Source organism: Trachemys scripta, chromosome 6 (assembly GCF_013100865.1).
Source record: "Trachemys scripta elegans isolate TJP31775 chromosome 6, CAS_Tse_1.0, whole genome shotgun sequence".
Lineage (NCBI taxonomy): Eukaryota > Metazoa > Chordata > Testudines > Emydidae > Trachemys > Trachemys scripta.
In genome coordinates, this window is record NC_048303.1 from 312141 (window position 1) to 330012 (window position 17872).

General features: G+C 60.6%; 2 protein-coding genes across 13 annotated transcripts in view; one reads left to right on the forward strand and one right to left on the reverse strand.

Moving 5' to 3' along the window:
• FAM166B (family with sequence similarity 166 member B) overlaps nucleotides 1-5565 on the forward strand; it is a 6147-nt gene extending 582 nt beyond the window's left edge. The window contains exons 2-6 of one of the 2 annotated variants that reach the window (XM_034774876.1): nucleotides 974-1203; nucleotides 2194-2348; nucleotides 3428-3557; nucleotides 4127-4351; nucleotides 5391-5565. In XM_034774876.1, coding sequence (XP_034630767.1) covers nucleotides 974-1203; nucleotides 2194-2348; nucleotides 3428-3557; nucleotides 4127-4351; nucleotides 5391-5479 — 829 coding nt within the window. In that variant the 3' untranslated portion in view covers nucleotides 5480-5565. The remainder of the gene's footprint in view (nucleotides 1-973; nucleotides 1204-2193; nucleotides 2349-3427; nucleotides 3558-4126; nucleotides 4352-5390) is intronic. The other variant, XM_034774877.1, reaches the window with a different exon arrangement.
• A 1611-nt stretch (nucleotides 5566-7176) lies between these two features.
• RUSC2 (RUN and SH3 domain containing 2) overlaps nucleotides 7177-17872 on the reverse strand; it is a 76656-nt gene continuing 65960 nt past the window's right edge. For 10 of the 11 annotated variants that reach the window (XM_034773420.1, XM_034773424.1, XM_034773422.1 and 7 more), the window contains 4 exons: nucleotides 11411-11457; nucleotides 9732-10626; nucleotides 9170-9328; nucleotides 7177-8252 (listed from right to left, as the gene is read on the reverse strand). In XM_034773420.1, the coding sequence (XP_034629311.1) occupies nucleotides 8072-8252; nucleotides 9170-9328; nucleotides 9732-10626; nucleotides 11411-11457 (1282 nt within the window). In that variant the 3' untranslated portion in view covers nucleotides 7177-8071. The remainder of the gene's footprint in view (nucleotides 8253-9169; nucleotides 9329-9731; nucleotides 10627-11410; nucleotides 11458-17872) is intronic. The other variant, XM_034773427.1, reaches the window with a different exon arrangement.

The window sequence follows — 17872 nt, forward strand, 5'->3', positions numbered from 1 at the left end:
GGGGGGGGGCTGTCACGGGGGGGCTGCAGGGGGCGGGACCCGGCGCGGCCTGCGATTGGTGCCGGCCCGGCCCAGCCCCCCGGCGCTGTGTGCGGGGGTTGCCATAGCAACAGGACGCGGAGCCCAGCTGGCCGGAGAGGAAGCGAGAAGCCCGGGAGCAGCAGGAGGGGGAGGGGCAGAAGGAGGGCAGGGGGAGCAGAGTGGGGGGAGGGGGGAGCAGAGGAGGGGGAGCAGAGTGGGGGGAGGGCAGGGGGCAGGAGGGGGAGGGGAAGAAGGGGTAGCAGAGTGGGGGTGTGGGGAGGAGGCAGAAGGGGGAGCAGAGCAGAGGGAGGGGAGCAGAGTGGGAGGGAAGGGGGCAGGAGGGGGAGGGGCAGGGGGAACAGAGAGCGGGGCGTGGGGAGGGGCGGGAGGAGGAGCAGAGCAGAGTGGGGGGAGGGCAGGGGGAGCAGAGTGGGGGAGGGGAGGGGAGGCGGAGGGAAGGGGGAGCAGAGTGGGGGAGGGGAGGCGGAGGGAAGGGGGAGCAGAGTGGGGGAGGGGAGGGGGAGGGCAGAGGGAGCAGAGTGGGTGGGAAGGGAGCAGGAGGGGGAGCCCAGCCCCATGGGGGAGGCAGGGGAGAACTCCCCTTGCCACCTGTGCCCAGCACCTAGGTCCAGCTCCCCTTTGCTCTGTCTCACGGGGGTCCCACCCGTGGGCGCTCGGCCCTGACCTGTCATGACTGCCTCCTGCACAGCTGTAGGTGCCCCCTCGCCCACTGTGGGGTGACGGGAGCCATCTGAGGGAGGGGGGTGCTTGGCACTGCTCCCCGGGCTCCCCCTAGTGCCAGGACAGCAGCCCCAGGGCGAGGCGCTCGCTGCAGCGGGACGCTGGGCTCGGCTGCCCTGGGGATTTGTTCAGCGGCTCTGGGATGTTGGGGTCGGAGGTTCGCTCTGGGCCTGGCCCTGCCTGAGCCCTGCTGCCCCTGCCCTGTTTGCAGCTACGCCGGTTACTGCCCTCGGCACAAGTTCAGCCTGGGGACACCCTACGGACAGCTCCTGAGCGGCCCTGAGGTCACTGGCTCCAGCCAGCTGGTGCTGCAGCCCGCCCGTTGGCCCTGCGCCGGTGCCCCGCCCGTGGGGCAGGGAGAGGCGCTGCTGGGGACGAGGCCGGCCTGCTGGGGGGCAGGAGCCCACCCACTGGGATGCTGCGTGATCCCGGGCTACACAGGTGGGAGACGTGGCAGCCGGTCCCCACACTCGCTGGGCTCCAAGGCCATCTGTACAGGGGGGTGGGGGCAGGGAGCTCTGCTGGCCAATCCTCCCGCCACGCCCTGCCACACCCAGCCCCCCAGGAGACCATGCTGGGCACCAGGGATCCCCCCTCAATTGCAACCAGGCCTCCTCTTGGGGAGCAAATGTGGCGCATGACCCAGCGGGCTCTGTCCAAGAGCCACTGCTCACACCTGGCGCCGCTGCACCCTGCCCAGCCAGGGCCACGGGAGGGATCGTGCAGGATCAGCCCAGCCTGAGTGGGTCTGAGCGCCCTTGGCCAGGGGCACGCCGTTGGCATGGGGGAGTTGCACGCAGCCCCCTCTGGTGCATCTCTCCCTGTGCCCCGGGCTGGGCTCTGCCAGCAGGAGGCGCCGTTCAGCAAAGAGGGGCCAGTCCACTGCAGGACACTCCCACATGCAACGCTGCCATGGTGGTGCCACTAATGGGGCAAAGAAAATGCCCTGTGCCAGACCGATGCCACCACTTCAGAGCCACCCCCTGGCAGTGCCCCACGGGCAGCGTTAGCCAGGCACCCCGGGTCTTTTCCCCGGTTATTGTGAAAAGAAAGGGGGGACCTGCCATTTCCCCGCCTAAGGCCTGGATTGCATTAAGAGAATTGCTTTGTAGCCACCGACACCCTGAAAATCTCTGGTACCCCGGGGATCCCCCCTCCGGAGCGCCCGCTTGGTAAATTCCAGCTCTGTCTTTGTGCCTTTCCCTCGGGTTGTCTCAGTGCCCAGCATGACACACCTGGGTTCTGCGAGGCTGGGCCTGGGGAACACCCCTCCAGTGGGCATCACCCCCTTGGCCCCTGCCTCAGCCCTCAGGCCTCCCCCATATTCCCCCTCCCCCAGCCCTGCCCTCCCCACGCAGCAGGCTCTGGGGGCTACTAACCCACCTCTCATCTCGCTTACTCCTCTGGGCACTGGGGCCGCCCCTCTCCCAGGATTCATTCCCAGGGCCCAGAACCTCTTCGCCAAGACCTACTCCGAGATCTGCAAGGAGGCCAGGAGTGACTTCGTCAGGCAGCAGCTGAGAGCCGCAGGCAAGGAGCAGGAGCTGCAGAATGCGGGGCGGCTGCCCGAGGGCACCAAGGGCAAAGTAAGTGTCACCAGAGCGACCTGGCATCTCTCTGCTGCCCCCCCAGAGCCTGCCCCTGCCCCTGCCGCCTGCCCCCGGGGGCCACAGCACGTCAGCGGCCAGGCGGGAACTGCCGCCCGCCCCAGGGCACACACAGCACGTCAGCGGCCAGGCCAGCAGCATGCTAAGGGGTGTGTGTGCCCACCCTGCCTGCTCCAGTGTCCCCAGAGTCTGCGAATGCAGGTGTGTGGGGCACTGAGCTGGGAGCAGCCTGGCCGCTGGAGAGTGGGACTGCGCGGGGAGCTTGGCTGGCATCAGTCCTGCAGCCCCAGCCGGGTGCCTGGAGAGGCCACAGGGGCTCGTGGAGCTCAGCGCTCTGGGGGGCGAGTCCCTCTAGCTCACCTTACTGATTGGCTCGGCCCCGTTCCCCCCAGCATGGGAGACTCCCCTTTCCCACCAACAGCCACGCTGGGCTGCTCTGCTGGGAGCAAGTGTCTGCACCTATAACCCCACCCCACAGCGCCACACACCCCTCTGCATGGACCCCCTGCACCAACCCCATGCACAGCCCTGGACAGGCCCACCCCACAGCGCCACACACCCCTCTGCATGGACCCCACGGACCCCCTGGACCAACCCCACACACAGCCCCACCCCACAGCGCCACGCACCCCTCTGCATGGACCCCACAGACCCCCTGCACCAACCCCTCACACCCCCTGCACCTACCCCATGCACAGCCCCACCCCCTGCACAGACCCCATAGACCCTCCTGCACCTACCCCATGCACAGCCTCGGACAGGGCAATAGGACCAGGGGAGAGCGCCCCCTACTGAGCTCCCCACACTGCTCCTTGCAGCACCTGGGGTTTCCTTGGAAGTCTGGGCGGCCCTGCTTAGCTTGTGGGCTCTGCCCCGATGGGTTTGGCTTATGGAGCTGCTCCTGGTCTTACACCAATGTCTGCTCCAGCCTGGGGTGACTGGTTCCTCTAACAGCATTGCCATGTGGCCTGTGCCCGGCCCACTCAGCTTGGGCAGCGCTTCCTGACCCGTCCCCCCTGGGGAGCCCCTGTCTGATCACCCCCATCCTGCACCCCCAGCTCCTCACCGCCAAGTACAGGACTCCGGTCCCGGCAGCAGCTGCCCCGTACGTATCTCCCTTCGCCTTCCAGCCACAGGGCTCCCCCTACTCCATGGAGGACAACAACCCCCACAAGTGCTTCATCTCAGGTGAGCTGGCAGGGCTGGGGCAGGGCGTGCGGGCTGGGATTCGGGGCAGGGCGTGCGGGCTGGGAGTTGGGGCTGGGCGTGCGGGCTGGGATTCAGGGATGGGCGTGCGGGCTGGGCTGGGATTCAGGGCTGGGCGTGCGGGCTGGGCTGGGATTCGAGGCTGGGCTGGGATTCGGGGCTGGGTGTGTGGGCTGGGATTCGGGGCTGGGCGTGCGGGCTGGGCTGGGATTCAGGGCTGGGCGTGCGGGCTGGGATTCGGGGAGCAGAAGGGAGAGGGTGCGGGGGTCCTTGAGCCCTGAGGAGCCCCACTCTTCATCCTTTAATCCAGAGCCCTGCAAGGACCAACCACCCTCCGCCCCCAAGGACCTGCCTCTGCAGCGCCTGCCACACGCAGCGTCTGAGCAGAGCGCTCTGGGGGGCGGTGACATGGTGCCCCGAGTTGGGATGCTGATTTGGTGGGAACGTGCTGGAGGGGCCCTGGGTCTGTCCCCAGCTGCTTTGATGGCTGCGGGGGCTGGAAGAGCCAGTCTGCTGTGAGGAGGCTGTGGTGGGGCTGGGTTTGTTTCCAGTTTCTCCTCCTGTGACCTGGGCAGGCTTCACCGGCTTTGTGCCCCGCGCCCGGTTCCTGATTGGGGCAGGCTACCCGCTGACCACCCACCGCGCCCTGGTGGAGTTTGGCCAGACCAGAGGGAGCAGGCCTGAGGCCGGGAAAGGCAGCCCGGTCCTTCCTCCACTGCTGAAGTCGTACCCCACGGACATGGGGCTGCTGCCCCACTACGCAGGCTACGTCCCAGGTGAGCGGCGCGGCCCCAGGGGAGGACAGGGGCGGCCGGCTGGGAAGGGACTGAGCAGGCAGCACCGTGCGCATTCCCTGCAGAAACATGGGCACTCGCCTCCAGCTGGCTCCTGCCAGTCTCCTGGAAGGAAAGACCAGGAAGGACTCACAGATCCCATAAATCCCCTTCATTTGGACCCCCCCCAAACCCTCCACGGCTCCAGCCTGGCCCCCAGCCCCTCCCCATCTCCCTGTACTGCCAGACAAGCCCAGCCTCGGGGGTGCCCGCGGGCTGGCACGTGCAGCACAGTGTGTGGGAAATACCACCGCTGGTGGAGGGGAGGGTCGCCTCAGATCAACCCCCCGCTCCGCTGACACTCACAACAGCAGCCGCACCCCACTCAGCACCGGCTCACAGCCACCAGCGACGCCTCCCCCCGGTTAATACAGCCCTTGGTCATAGCCTTCAGCTAGGATGCAGCAACCCCTAGCCCCCACCAGGTGGGGACAGAGAGCCGGGATACTGGTCAGAGTTAAGGGGCTTTGGGGACCTGATTGAATGGCCAGATGTTGACATTTGCTGGTTAACGCTGCCCGCAGCTCTGCAGGGCTGACTTTGCCTTGCCAGAGCCACGGTGGGCTCCTAACACAGCATCCCGGGCACTCCCTGACATGGAGCTTTGCCTGGAACGAGCGAGCAGTTAAACGAAGGGGGCAGGCTCCCAGCCGGCTGTCCCTGCACCCCTCCCCCAGGGCTTCTCCGGCGCTGCTGAGGCCAAGAGAGCGGCTCTTGCAGGCAGTGGCTCGTACAGCCCATTGGGGGTGGGGGGGCAGTGCCAGGCTGGGGCTGGGGCTTTATGCAGACTAGAGGTAAAGGCCCCAAGTGAGGGGTGCCCAGCCCTGCCCATGGGCAGTGGCTCCCCTGCCAGGTAGGTGTTTCATGCTGTCCGTCCCACGTTGGTGTTTCCATGGCTGCAGCCCCTGGACAGGGCAGCATCTGCCCCAGGTGGGCTCCCCAGTGCCATGTCCTCTCACTGGCGCCTTCTCATTGCCCGCAGGCTACAAGTTCCAGTTTGGCCACACCTACGGCCAGCTTACCCACAACGCCCTGGGGCTGAGCACCCTGGAGAAGCAGATGGGCGACTAGTGCCCGGGGCTGGACCGCTTCCTTCCCGGCGCTGTTTGGAGCCCGCCCCGCCGTGTGCACGAGCAATAAAGAGAAGGAGCCACAAACGCTGTTGCCCTCCCATGTGAACGAGGGGAGCGTCGCCCGGCCGTGCTGCAAACCGTCGGCGGGCGGTGGGGCCGTACCGGGGGGGGGGGGTTAAATCAGTGCAGGCCCCCCATGGCGTGTGCTAACGCGCCTGCCCCGCAGCCCTGGCCCAGAGCCTCAGGAGCCGCCCTCACGCCCTGGCTGAATCTGCCCCACCCAACGCGGGCAGCCTGCCCCCCAGGGAGCGCCACCAGCCCTGGGGTGTGATGCTGCACTGCCCATGGGCTGGTGCCAAGGCAGGGGCACTGCCAGCGCTGCGTGAGGGCTGGCCTGGCCCCGGAGCCGCCCCGCCGTGCTGCAGGGCTGAGCACACAAAGGCTAGGAAACCCCGCTGGGGCCTAGTGCCCAACCCCCTCGCTGGCTCTACGGCCCCCCAGCGTGTTACCGCTGCCCCCTCCCGCCCCGGCCCAGCAGAGGCAGGGCTGGGCTCTCCTGTCACGCGCGGCAGGGCCCGTGGTAGCAGGGGGCTGGCATCAGGGCGTGCACCGGCTTGTGCCATTTGGCTGCCGCGGGGGCTCGGACCTGGGAAGCAGCCTATGCCGGAGCCTGCACAAACCAGCCAGCCCAACGCTGCCTGTCGCCCCAGAGCACGAGGCCAAGGGTGGTGGGGGGCGCACACCGCCGGGCTGGTGCCTGCAGCAGGGGGGGCACGGCTGGGCCACGCTCCCCTGGGGGAGAGACGGGCTGGGTCAGTTCCCTGGCACTAGCCCTGTCGCAGTTACACGGGGGGGGGGGCTGGTCTCTGGAGCTGCTGCTTCCGGGCTGCAGGGGCCAGGAAGGGTCGTTTCTGCCCCCGCCCACACCCCCGGGCTGGGCCGAGCAGTGCTCTGGGGCAGGGGGCGACGTCAGGAGACGGGCGCTGCGGGGAGCTGGGTCAGCACCTTTTTTATTAATATGCCTCATAAATAAAGAAATAAATAAAGGCGGCCCCGCCCGTCACAGGGGCCAGCGCAGCGAGCGATGTACAAGCAGGCGGGAGCCTGGCCCTGGGGCAGCCAGCCCGGGCACCACGCCGCGCAGACACCGGCGCCGTCCTGGCAACAAATACTGGCACAGCCTGGCACTAATACTGCCCGGCAAGACAAGGGTTAACTGACAGCGGTGCCTCCTGCTGGGGGCCCAGGCCCTGCCCCCAGGCACGGCTGCAGGGCCCTGCCTGAACCATCCAGCCTGCCCCTTCCCGGCCCCTCCTGGCACCCTTAACCAGGCCCTGGCCATGCTGGGAGTGCCCCCCACTACCCCTGCTGGGGGCACTGCCCCTCCCCCCCTGCTGGGAATGTCCCCACTCCCCCCCCCCCTGCTGGGGGCACCCCCCCCCCCCCCCCCCCTGCTGGGCATGTCCCCACTCCCCCGCCTCCCTGCTGGGCACGCTGTTCCCCCTCCCCACACTGCTGGGCACACAGTCTGTCCCTCCCCCCACTTCCTGCTGGGCATGTCCCCACTCCCCCACTGCTGGGTACATTTCCCCCTCCCCGACCTCCCTGCTGGGAATGTCCCCCTCCCCCCCACTCCCTGCTGGGAATGTCACCCCTCCCCCACTGGCGGGCGCACTTCTCCCTCCCCCTCACCTCCCTGCTGGGAATGGCCTTGTGCCCCTCCCCAGGCAGTGCCTCCATGGCTGGAGCAGCGGATTTGGAGGGGGGTGGGGGGGACGCATGCACCCCACAGCACTGCGTCTGCACAGGGCTCATCCCCTCTAACACTGAACGGTTGTTGGCCTAGACGCACTCATCCCGTGCCCGGCCAGCAGGAAGCCCGTGGTGTGGCCGTGCCAGGCTGCTGGCCGGGTTCCTGGGCTTGGTACAATACATGCGGCATTCACACAGCGTGCGCCCGGGGCTGCACGCACGCCAGGCTTCGCAGCCGAGCAACCATGGTGGGCAGCTCCTGTGTGTCCTGTGGGCGCCGCCACACAATACAGCCCCCCTGTATGGCCCTGAGCCTGTCACATGGGCCGCAGCCGTGTGCTGATTGGGCCACAAGCAGCCCTGGCCGAGCACGGCAATGCAGCCTGACGCCACAAGGGGGCAGCCTGCAGCAGAGGCCCGGTCAGCATGCGGGGGCCAGCTGGCTCTGACGGAGACGGAGCAGTGCATGCTGGGGGCTGTAGTCTCCGGCGGCCAGCCCCTGCTCAGTCCAGGAGCCCCCAGCCCATCAGGGTACTTGGCTGGGCAGCCCCCACTGCAGAGCGAGGCCGCCTGGAGTCCTGCTACGTCCGAGGCCATGGCATCCGGTGCTGGAGATGGAGCGCGGTGACGGGAGGCTGCATGCACGGCGGCGCCTGGCACGAGGTCCCCCGGGGCGCGGCAGCCGTGGCAGGTGCATGGGGCAGGCGAGGCGCCCCCAGGGTTACGGGCTGTCGGGCAGGGCGAGCACGGTACGGACTAGCGAGAAGCTGCGTCTGTCCCCCCTGCCGGGCGGCCCCACAGAGCAGCCTGTGGTCCTGTCCGCGGCGTCCCGGCCGCGTCAATAGTCCTCGTCCGCCGGGTGGGTGACGTACATGATGGGCACCAGCCCGCTCTGCGAGCCCAGGCCGCACCGCAGCCAGTCGCCGTCCACCTTGGCCAGCACGCGCAGGACGGCCCCTTTGGGGAAGCTGAGCTGCCCCGCCTCGGTGGCGATGTGATGGCAAAGCGCTTTCACCTCGCTGCGGGGAGAGCGGGGGGAGGCGTGTCACAGCACAGGCGCCCGCTGCACCCAGAACCCCCCTCCCCTGCCAGCCCCCCCCCCACCCCCACTGCAATGATTCCCAGCCCGGCAGCCCCGGAGCAGTGCTGGGACGGGGTTTGGGGCCGGGTGTGTGTCTCAGCCGTGGGGCAGGGGCTGCCGTGGTGGGGTTCGGGGGGTGGGATGGGGTTCAGGGACAGGGTGTATCTCTCGGCCGCGGGGCAGGGCACTGGGGCGGGGTTTGGGGGAGTGGGGCAGGGTGTGTCTCTCGGCCGTGGGGCAGGGCGCTAGGGCAGGGTTCGGGGTGTGTGTCTCTGCCATGGGGCAGGGCGCTGGGGCAGGGTTCGGAGGGGTGGGGGTGGGGCTGGGGCTGAGGCTGGGTGTATCTCTCGGCTGTGGGGCAGGGGCTGCCATGGCGGGGTTCGGGGGTGCCTCTCACCGAGTGCAGCCCAGCCCCCCGGGTGAGTTTGGGGGGCAGCGAGGCCTGCGGCTCACCTTGCAGGGTGTGGGCAGCTGCCAGCTCCATGCTCGCGCAGCGGGCGGGACGTCTCAACCGGGGGCGGGCCTGGCTCTCCGGATAGGGCCTGGCGCTGGCCGGGCTCGGAGCGGCCAGGAAGGGAGCGCAGAGCAGTGCACGGGGGATCCCAGCCAGCGGGGCTGTCCCGGCTCTGCCCAGAGGAGCCACTCGCCCCGTCAGCATCAGGCAGTGCCGCGCTGAGCCCGCTGGCGCCAGCGGGGAGAGGGTCCTGCCCAGTGGGCGCTGGACTGAGCTGGGGGAGGGAGGGGCACCCACCCGAGGAAGGTGCAGCTTGGTCCCGTTGCACGGAAGGGGCCCAACCAAACCCTTGTCAGCCTGAGCTCCGCACCCGCCCCAGGCTCCAGGCCAGCACCGCTCACCAGGGGATTTGGGGGGGCAGCCCCCCAGGCAGCTGCTGTTCAGGGGGCTCGCTGGGCCGCTCGGGCTCTGGGGCCGCCTCTCTCCACATTCCTGCCCCCACCGTCTGGGCCATGAGCTGGAACACGGACCTGTCCAGGGTCAGCCAGCCGGAGGGTAACCTGAAAGGAAGGGAGCAGAGTCAGATGGGGACACGTCCCGGGGCCAGGAGAAGCTGTGACCGCCAGGCAGCTCGGGCCCTGCCGGGGAGGGGACAGGTTCTCTTCTTAGCCTGAAAGACCCCAGCGGGCCCTGCTCCCACAGGGGGATCGCGTCTCCCCCAAAATGCAGCCACCTCTGGGGAAGGCAGATGCCTGGGGCACGTCCCAGCTCAGCCAGCCCCCTCGCCTGAGCCATTCTGCCCCAGACCACGCTGGCTCAGCTCCTCCTGCTCCCTCGGGGGGTGAAGGGCTCAGGTGAACCGTGATCTGCGGGGCGGCCCCGGCCTGTGCCCGAGGCTCGGGGAGGTGAGTGGGCCCAGCACTACCCCGTCTGTTTGCTGCACCCCAGGGCTCACGTCCCTACCTGTTGGGCTGCCTGGCCTCCTTCTGCACTTTCCTAGCCCCGAACAGGTGTCCCCACTTGATGGGCTGGCTGCTGTCGGGGGCCCCAGGGCTGCTCTCCTCCGCGGGGGGCGCGGCCACCCCCTGTCTCTGGGGAGCCCCGTTTTCCTTGTCCTTGCTGCGCTTCAGCTCTGTCAGCACCGAGTCCGGGGGGCTCCCCATCCAGGAGGGCCAGCTCCGCTCGTTGGCCTCGCCCGGCTTCTCTCCAGGCTCTGCCGCAGCTTTGGGCTTCTCCTCGGCGACGGGGCAGGCCTCCGCCCCCTCCACCACGCCCTCGCGGGGAGGGGGGGCCTTCCCGCCCTCGGCCGGCCGGGGCGCAGCTCCTGGCGCCTTCGGCTTCTTCTTCTCGGGGCGGATGAACTTGGAGCCCTCGGCCGAGCCCTCGATGTAAACCTGAGAGCTCTGCATGAGCTGGTACCACCAGCCGGCCTGCTTGTCCTTCTTCCCCTCCCAGGCGCTGTCCTTCGCCTTCCTCTGCTCCTCCTCCCTGGCGCCCACCCCCTTGACCCGTTCCCACGCCGCTCCCTCCTGGCCCCGGCCTGCAGACAGCCCCTCTTCCCCGGCGCGCTCCGGGGCCGCGCTCCAGCCGTCCGGCTCCTCGGGGCTGCCCCGGGTGCGCATCAGCTGCAGGGTGGAGTGAACGGAGAGCAGCAGGTCCTGCTTGACCCGCAGCAGCTGCTTCTGCTGCTGCTGCTCCTTGCCCATCTGCAGCAGGTGGTGCTCGAAGAGCAGGTCCAGGCTGAAGGGCAGCAGGGACAGGGGCTGGAGCAGGAGCAGCAGCTCCTCGAACAGGGGCTGGCACACGCCGTGGGACAGGCACAGGAAGCCCACCGGCTGGTAGTGCACCAGGACGATGTCTGCAGGGCAGAGGGAAAGCGATCAGAGCCCAGGGCGCCCGCCACGACGCCCAGTTACCCCTCCTCCCCAGGGGCAGGGCCAGGAGGTGCCACCCAGGGGCAGGGCCAGGCGCAGGGAGCGGGGTGCAGCCCAGCAGCGCTGGGCAAACCTCCTGTGGCTCTGGGACCCCCGACAGGCTCCCACGTCTCACTCGGACGGTCCCAACCCAGCAGCCAAGTACCATTGTACCGACCGCGCTGTCTCCAGCTCTGCCCCATGGAGAGCACAGATCAGCCCCCCCAGGACGTCCCACGCCAGCCCCCGGGAGCCAGGACGCAGCCAGCGAGCGCCAGCACCGAGAGGGCCCATCACACTGGGACCAGGCCCATCTCCGGCGCAGCCACGAGTCTGGCATGAAAATCGCCCGCTGGAAAGAGGCACCGCCATGACCCGTTAGCTGGGGGCTGGAGGGGCCAGAGGGGGGCTCCTGATGGAAGGCGAGAGCCCTCCTCACTCAGTGCACACATGTGCCCCTCCCTGCCACGCCAGGCCCCTCCCAGCCAGGGGCTCAGTGCTCTGTGAACACGAATGAATCCAGCCCTGCCCCACTGCCAGGCCGTCTCCCTCCCAGCTCACGAGGGGCACAGAAGCTCGGCACTTGGCCACGGGGACGTAGCCCCCTCGCTCTGTCCCTGCGCTCTGCCCGGCCCCCTCACTCTGTCCCTGCGCTCTGCCCGGCCCCCTCGCTCTGTCCCTGTGCTCTGCCCGGCCCCCTCGCTCTGCCCGGCCTCCCCAGGCACTTACCTTCGTGGTTATAGAGGTGATTGAACCAGAACTCCAGAGCCCGGACACTGCAGGAAAGGAAACACAAGCAGTGAAGGTGAGAACCCGTGACGCCCCTTTGGCCCAGTTCCTTCCAGATGTTCTGGAGGAAGCAGCACAGCTGGAGGGGGGCAGCTGAGCCTGGTGGGGGCTGTACGGGGGTGCAGAACACAATGCAGGGCCAGGGGCTAATGCCCCAGCAGCAAGCTCTGCCTGCAGACACGTGTCTGGGGGGGCCCCAGCATTACCGAGGCCGCTTTGGTCTAGGGCAGTGTGACGTTATTGATATAATCTGGGACCATATAGATCATTGTTGCAACCAAGGTCTGGTAGTGGCACCAAATCTTGTATAAAGGGGGTCAAATGGGGTGTCTAGGACAAGGTTATGGTTTACTGGTTATGATTATGCTGTCTATATGTGTAGTTGAAGTTATGAATATTGGCTCTATACTGTCTGTGTTTCAAACTTATGCTATGCTTCTGGGAGACATCCCAGACAAGCTGAGATTAGCTCTGCCTAGCCTGCTTGATGGCCCATTAAGGACCATCAGCTATACAATGGACCCATTGAGAGAAGGCAGATATGCCTTCAGACTCAGCAAAGTATGCAGGGACTGGCCCATGTGACTCCAGACTCCATTTTGCTGTAATTTTCCACAGTAAGAACAAAGAGGTGTTCTTACACCTTGTGACAAATGCGGTTCTGGCGGAACCCAACTGAGAGTGCCAACTCAGGACAAATTGCTCAAATAGGGCAGTTACAGCCCAAGGCTGGGGTTTTTCCACCTCTAAGGCAAACCAAACCAGCCAGACTAAGACTTCGGTCTCACCCCACTGGCTAACCGCAAGTCTCACAAGCAATCTCCTTAGACACTCCAGTTTCCCAGTATTACCACCAGTGCCACACGTTATGGGGACAAATGGTTATAAAAACCAATACCCCAGTAAAAGAAAAAGGTTCTCCTGATCCCAAAGGACCAAGCCCCAGACCCAGGTCAATGTACAAGTCAGACCTTACCCACAAATCACGCTACTGCCAATCCTTTAGAATCTAAAATCTAAAGGTTTATTCATAAAAGGAAAAAGATAGAGATGAGAGTTAGAATTGGTTAAATGGAATCAATTACATACAGTAATGGCAAAGTTCTTGGTTCAGGCTTGCAGCAGCGATGGAATAAACTGCAGGTTCAAATCAAGTCTCTGGAATACATCCCCAGCTGGGATGGGTCATTCAGTCCTTTGTTCAGAGCTTCAGTTTGTAGCAAAGTCCCTCCAGAGGTAAGAAGCAGGATTGAAGACAAGATGGAGATCAGGCATCAGCCTTATATAGTCTTTTCCAGGTGTAAGAACACCTCTTTGTTCTTACTGTGGAAAATTACCGCAAAATGGAGTCTGGAGTCACATGGGCCAGTCCCTGCATACTTTGCTGAGGTACAAGGCGTATCTGCCTTCTCTCAATGGGTCCATTGTATAGCTGATGGTCCTTAATGGGCCATCAAGCAGGCTAGGCAGAGCTAATCTCAGCTTGTCTGGGATGTCACCCAGAAGCATAGCATAAGTTTGCCATACAGACAGTATAGAGCCAATATTCATAACTTCGACTACAAAACTGATACATACATATAGACAGCGTAATCATAACCAGTAAACCATAACCTTGTCCTAGACACCCCATTTGACCCCCTTTATACAAGATTTGGGTGCCACTACAGGACCTTGGTTGCAACAATGATCTATATGGTCCCAGTTTATGTCAATAACGTCACACCCCCAACGCAAAATTGATGCAGGAAGGGATGACACAAACATCACTGACTGCATCCCAAGAGCTCCCCATCCTGGGTTCTGTCTCACTACAGCTAGTATTGGGTTAGAAGCCGTACCAGTGTATAACCGAAACGGTTTATCAAAATCATGTTCAACCACATGATTGAACCTCTTTACAAACTCAAGGTAACACTTAGTTAGAACACTAGTGGATTGGATCTGCTCTGGCAGCATGGTTCCTGTATGTGCCATGTGATCTTGCCAAGAGCTAAAGAAAACTGCTACTTTATCCATACAAGCTTGGGCAAATGTTTGGAACCCAATTAACATCGAATAAATGCAGATATTAATGTTCTTCATAGTCCAGGAATCTTGGCATTTAGCCATGAAAGCAATATGGTAGTGTGCCTCAGTCTTCCTTTTCATACAGCACATTAGGTCCGGAATGTCTTTTCCCCTGTGAAAAGTTCCCATATTGTTTATAGGCATTGCCTGTGAAACCCCAGTGTAACAAGGCCTTTTAACATAACGTGTGTTCTCATGTATTCCTTTTAACATGTCCAAGGGATTCTCCAAAAGATTAGGCACATTGTTAATTACAAAATTTAGCAATAACAACAAGTTCATTGCAAGTGTCCATCTACAGTCATGTTTGTCATGCCACACCTTTGGCTCAATACCATTGGAGTTTGGGCATTTTAGGGTTAACCTGTGGCTTCCCTTTGCAAAATTCAGTTTTCTCTTTCCTCCTTGTCCTGCAGGATCAAACCCCGATTTCTCTTGCTTAACAGAATTCACTGGCTGATGGGGTGGGCCCTCTGTGCTAACAGCTATTAGCAAGTCCTTCCTTTCCCAGCCAGGCAAGTAATTTGCACTACCCCAGACCAGAGCCAGTCCACCAGTTTTCATATTCGTAACTGCTATCATCTCCAAGGCTGGACTCTGTCTTAAAGAGACACCACACAAATCCAAAGAGTCTGCGGGTGAGAGTTTGCTTGCTCTCCCCCGCATCCTCAAGCATTTAGCCATAAAACTGCTCTGCTCTGACACATCAGTAACCAAATCTGTCCTCAAACCCTGAAGCACAAACTGCCCATTTAAAGAATCAGAAAGGAGACATTCCTGTTCCAACACCATTGTCTCCCCAACAAGTTGGCCCCACACAGCCACTCGGTTATAGGGATGCCTCAATTCCTTAACAACTTTTACTTCCTCTGAGACCTTCTCAAAGCTACCCACACTGGATCTTTTAAAAGGAAAGTCAGAGGATCCATTCACAACAGACAGTTTTTGGCTGCTAGGAACTGAAACTTCCTTGATTAAATCACTCTCACACCCTTCAGTTGCAGGGAACTGCTTGCACCGAGTACCATGAGGATTCCTTTCTCCAGGAGCTTTTCTAAGCAGCAATTCACCCCTCACAGAAATTCTGCCCTTACCCTCTTCACCTAGGGCTTGCTCTAAAGGCACACTTTCCTGAGCAACAACAGACTCTGTCTGGGTCTTACTTACATTCAGGATCACCTCTGGCCCATCAGGCAGATCTCTACACAATCCCCTTTCAGGTGAACCCATAGACTTCCTAGATACAAGGTTAGAAATACTTCCCTTCTCTTTGCCACACATCAGCTTAGGAATTTTTTCCTTTTTGCTACAAGTTGTTAAACTGTCCGTAGGTAACACAACCAAATTACCTTTCTGCTCTCCTTGTGCCCTGGCTAGGGTATCACCCTGATCAGACAGAGTTGTTACACCCTTCTCCAACCACACATGAGCAACAGGCCCAATACAAGCATCAGAATTGTCTGGTCTCTGGGATTTTGCTAAGACACTAACTGGATGCAACCTAGTTACGGTGCCATTCTCCCCAGCAGATGCCAACTTAGGACCATTCCCTTCCTGGGCTTTAGTTGAATCCAGAACCAACTCTGAGACAACTAAATTACTCTCAATCATCACAGGCCGAAAGGCACCTTCTGTCTGCTCCACAGACAAAAAAGAGTTGGAGACGCATTTTTCTTTACTAGACATATAATTTGGGATTTCATTTCCCTTGTCCCAGCACACCGGGCTGTTCACAGACAACTGCTTGGAGACTGGGGTAGCTTCCTCCATAGGCAAGTCAATACCCCTGACAGACACAGGCACATTTCCTTCACTGTCACTATTCTTCGCACAGGAAACAGATAAGGTATAGGGACACTCATCTTCCACTCTCCTTGCCTTCCCAAACTGCTGACTAGATAAAGCCATCAGCTCACAAGACTGCCTAGGCTCATCCAAAATCTCCTTGTTCTCCTCTCCCTTCGCTTGATCTAATTCCAGATTTACTTCTGAGACATTAGATAGATATTCAGAAACTTCATTCACAGCCAAACAGCTACTTTCCAAAGACAAACTTTTGGAGAAACCCTCCATAGGCACAACCTTAGGATCAATCCTCTCTTGTGCCTGGTTTGTATTAACTTGACTGACCATAGCTTTAATATCATTTCCAATCATAATATCCTTAGGGATTATGTCTTTTACTCCCACAACCATGGTGCCCTCCAATCCCTTCCATTTCAGGTGGATTTTAGCCAAAGGCACCCTGACAAAATACTTAGATAAGGCTACAACAGTTACATCTTCACCTGGCAAATAATCTTCCTTCCTGACAAGACTTGCTTTAACCAGAGTAATATCTGCTGCGGTGTCCCTCCATGCCATACACCTCACTCCATTAACTTCTGCACTGCTAATAAACTCTGCATTATTTCCCCCATATTTAGCTCTAATGTGAGCTTTAAGGTCAAATTCTTCCGAGACCACAGAAACAGCATTTGCACACAGGGCACCAATGCTGGGCTCTGTGTGGCTTGCCTGTGAGTTTACAACAACAGGGTTAGCATTGGCCGTGGCATTTGGGGTTGCTGGTTTTGGGCCGCCCTTCAGTGTCGGGCAGTCTGGTCTCATGTGGCCCAGCATACCACAGTGATAGCATGTAACCTGTTCCATCCTGGGATGTGAGTTCCTACCCCCCGGACCCCCTTGAACTCCTTTAGAAGAGTCAGGTTTATTTTTAAATCCTTCCCTCCTCTTGAACTGGGGAGAATGGTGATCAGTTTTCCCCGGGGTTTTACACCCTTCTCGAGCCCTGTTTTGGGTATGGGCATCCGCAATCTCTGCTGCCCGTAGGACTGACCCAGGGTCCCTGTCACACACAGCTGCTCTCACATTGTCCGGCACAATGTCTAAGAACTGTTCCAAAGTTATTAAATCCAGCAGTTTTTCAAAACTCCCATGAACCTTGGCTCCCATAACCCACTTTTTAACAAAACCCATCAGCTTATGAGCACATTCTACAAAAGTACAATCCTTAGACATTTTAAACTCTCTAAACTTAACTCTGTAAGATTCAGGAGTAACCTTGAATCGCCTTAACACAGAATCCTTAAACCGCTCATAATTTAAGGCTTCTTGTTCCCCCAAGTCATTAAACACCTCCCTGGCTTTTCCAGTCAGTCTGGTCAGCAGGACAGGCATTCGCTGACCCTCAGGGATCTGGTACAGATTGCAGAGGCGTTCAAAGGTAGACAAAAACTCCTCTATATCCTCAGTATCATTGTAAATGGGACACATCCTTTCCCAGTTTTTCTCATGGTGGGGGGGGAGTGGAGTACCAGGTGGGGATGACTTTCTCCGCTCTTCCATTACTTGGAGCTGAAGTCTGGCCGTCTCCTGTTCCATCCTGTGAGTCTCCTGCTCCATCCTGTGAGTCTCCTGCTCAGCAGCGAGCAGCTCTAGACGCCCCTTACGAGCTCTCTCTTCTCTCTCCTCAGCCTCTTTCTCTCTCTCTCTTTCTAACTCTGCTATTTTTTGCTTCTCCAGCAATCGAAGATCTGCTAGCTTCTGTTCATGCTCAAATTGCAGTTTACTTGTCACCCTTTGCATCCTAATTTTTTCTGCATCTTCTGCAGCCTCAGGTAAGGGCTGTGCTCTTGCCCCCTGATCACTGGCTATTAACAGATTTCTCAGTTCTTCCTTTGTAGCTTTCTTTCTAAAGCATATCCTCTTTTCTGAACACAAATTTTCCAGGGCTTTTTTGCCAAGTCCCTCATATGCTCTTTGCTCAGCCATTGCAGCAGCTCCTTAACCAACAAAACTCTCAATCCCAAAATTCAGATTTGGACAGCGCGGGGTTCTGACCCAAAGCTTAATTGACCTGGTTCTGTGGATCCAAGCACGACTACGCCACTGTGACAAATGCGGTTCTGGCGGAACCCAACTGAGAGTGCCAACTCAGGACAAATTGCTCAAATAGGGCAGTTACAGCCCAAGGCTGGGGTTTTTCCACCTCTAAGGCAAACCAAACCAGCCAGACTAAGACTTCGGTCTCACCCCACTGGCTAACCGCAAGTCTCACAAGCAATCTCCTTAGACACTCCAGTTTCCCAGTATTACCACCAGTGCCACACGTTATGGGGACAAATGGTTATAAAAACCAATACCCCAGTAAAAGAAAAAGGTTCTCCTGATCCCAAAGGACCAAGCCCCAGACCCAGGTCAATGTACAAGTCAGACCTTACCCACAAATCACGCTACTGCCAATCCTTTAGAATCTAAAATCTAAAGGTTTATTCATAAAAGGAAAAAGATAGAGATGAGAGTTAGAATTGGTTAAATGGAATCAATTAC